Below are 2,500 nucleotides of genomic sequence, written 5' to 3' on the forward strand. Positions count from 1 at the left end.
TACAAAGTAGAAATATATACACCAATAATGGCCCATCCCAAAAATTCAGCCTTCCTCATTTTCATAATTTTTATTATCATTATTTGTTATTATTATTATTATTATTATTATTATTATTATTATTATTATTATTATTATTATTATTATTATTATTATTATTATTATTATTATTATTATTATTATTATAAATCAACCTGGGATTATGGGAGGTGGGTACCAATGGAGAAAGAATGAATACCGGACTGTAGGATGAGATACAAACGGCGAGTGAACTCGGGACTATGAGAGATGATCACCAATGGAGAGTGAACTCAAGGTTAAGGAAAACGATTCCCTGTGAAGAGTGAAGCCGAGACTATCAGAGGTTGAAACAAGCGAGGAGTGAACTTGGGAAAATGGGAATTGGACACCTGTGGGGATCGAAGCTAGGAATATGGGGACGGCGGGGGGGGGGGGGGCACCATTGGGGAATGAACCTGGGCCTATGGGAAGTGGATATCAGTGGGGAATGAACCTGGGACTACGGGAGATTTCGGATAAAAGATATGTGGGCTTGCGGCATGACACTCGCTTTAGGATCGCAAGGTCCTGGGTTCGAGTCTCGCTCGGCGCATAGTTGAGTCCTTGGAAAAGACTCTTTACTCACATTATCTCACCTTCCTCAGGTGTAAAATGTGTACATGGCCGTTAATAAGTTGCCTGTCGGAAAAAATATAATATCGCCTAACAGGCGTCACGTCTCGTTCTACATGTTATGTGAAACTGTTGGTCAGGAACCCTTTGTAAAGCGCTTTGAGCACATTTAGTGGATATTGCTCTATATAAAATCTCTTTTTTTCTGGGTTCACTCCCCACTGGTGTTCAAATCCCAGATTTCTGGCTGCACTCTCCACTGGTATCTACCTCTTGTAGTCCCAGGTTCATTCTCCATTGCTGCCCACCTCCTATAGTCTCAGGTTCATTCTCATCTGGTGCCCACCTCCCATAGTCCAGCTTCAATTCCCACTGATATCCATCTCCCATAGTCCCGGGTTCATTTCCCTCTGTCTGATTTCTTCCTCCTATAGTCCCAGGTTCACTCACCACGTGTGTGTCCACTTTCCCGAGTCCCTGGGTCACTTCCCATTGGAGTCTACTTCAAGTAACTTTGGAAGGTTTCGGCATGTTTTGGTCAGTTTCGGAATATTGAAGTACCCTTCTGGTTTCCCTCCCCCACTGGTGTCCAAATCCCATATTTCCGTTTTCACTCTCAACATGTATCTACCTCCTGCGTCGACCTAGGTTCATTCCCCATCGGTGCCCACCTCCTATAGTCTCAAGTTCATTCCCCTTATGGTGCCTACCTCCCATAGTCCGGCTTACGAGAAAACATGACAGTACAGAACAGGGAGGAATGGCGAATGATGTCAAAGACACGGGAGAAACTAAGGTCTAAGGTATGGTGGTATAAACTGACCTTTGCATACCCTTCCATCTCCATGGAATCCAGGCTTGCAGTAGCATCGGAATGACTTTCGAGTGTCTGTACATATAGCATCTTTGTGGCAATTGTGAGTTCCTTTAGAACAATGTTGGGCTGGAGATAAAAAGATGAGACAAACACATTATCTACATTTTAATAATCATAAATGAAAAAAAATAGAAAGAAAAAGAAAAGAAAAAAATCAAATTAACCAGTTAAACCCCGGAAAAATTCGTATTTAAAAAGTTGGCCAGAAAACTCCTCCTTCAAATATCGATCGATTTAAATGACTCTCAGCTTGGCGAAAACTCTCAAGCCAAAATTTTAAATACGTGTTTTTCCCGGTTACGGCAGTTAACTGCTTGAAGAGGGGAAACAGAAATGGAAGTAAAATAGAAGCTTGGCAACAAGTGCAAAGTTCAGGGAAAGGGGTGGGAGGGAGGGAGGGGGGGGGGGAATAGATAGGGCAGGGCCCAATTTTGTGTAAGCGAAATAGATTTAGTTATTTACTCGCTAGGCCCTTGCCTAGAAGTGGACGTTGTAAGGACGGTGACTAATTCGGCTATTTTCTGCGGTTAACATCAAACTCTCTAGTACACGATGGCAGGTAAGATACCAGCCTTCATACTTTCAAGGTAAAATATTTCCAAAGAGGAAATTAGCAACACATCCGGTATAGATAATATTTCGTTCCGTTTCATATTTGAACTTTCTTTTGTCATGATGAATCAAATCACGTGATACTGACAGTCGAATGATCAGACTACAATGGTGTATGTCTATGTTTTACTGTCAATTCTATATTTAGGCCGATGAAAGATTCATTGAAACTCAATAAATTTAACCAAACAAAAAAAACCCCAAAAAACAAAAGAAAACAAAACAGAAAGTGTGTTCTGATGAATCACATTATTTCAGTCAGTTCCAATGCCAGCAGAATAACATTTGTCTCCTCTATACTTTCTAATGTTTTTTTTTGGTTGTTCTTTGAAGCGAACCCTTCGACTTCGAATCTCTATTCACTCGAAACTCGCGAGC

General features: G+C 41.1%; 1 protein-coding gene across 2 annotated transcripts in view; it reads right to left on the reverse strand.

Annotated features, from left to right (window-relative positions):
* LOC144978217 (signal peptide, CUB and EGF-like domain-containing protein 1) overlaps positions 1 to 2,500 on the reverse strand; it is a 96,183-nt gene that overhangs the window by 28,182 nt on the left and 65,501 nt on the right. For both annotated transcript variants that reach the window (XM_078924009.1, XM_078924010.1), the window contains one exon: positions 1,457 to 1,576. In XM_078924009.1, coding sequence (XP_078780135.1) covers positions 1,457 to 1,576 — 120 coding nt within the window. The remainder of the gene's footprint in view (positions 1 to 1,456; positions 1,577 to 2,500) is intronic.

This window comes from Berghia stephanieae, chromosome 8, assembly GCF_034508935.2.
Source record: "Berghia stephanieae isolate SIO BIC M18660-M18661 chromosome 8, UCSD_Bste_1.3, whole genome shotgun sequence".
Classification (NCBI taxonomy): domain Eukaryota; kingdom Metazoa; phylum Mollusca; class Gastropoda; order Nudibranchia; family Aeolidiidae; genus Berghia; species Berghia stephanieae.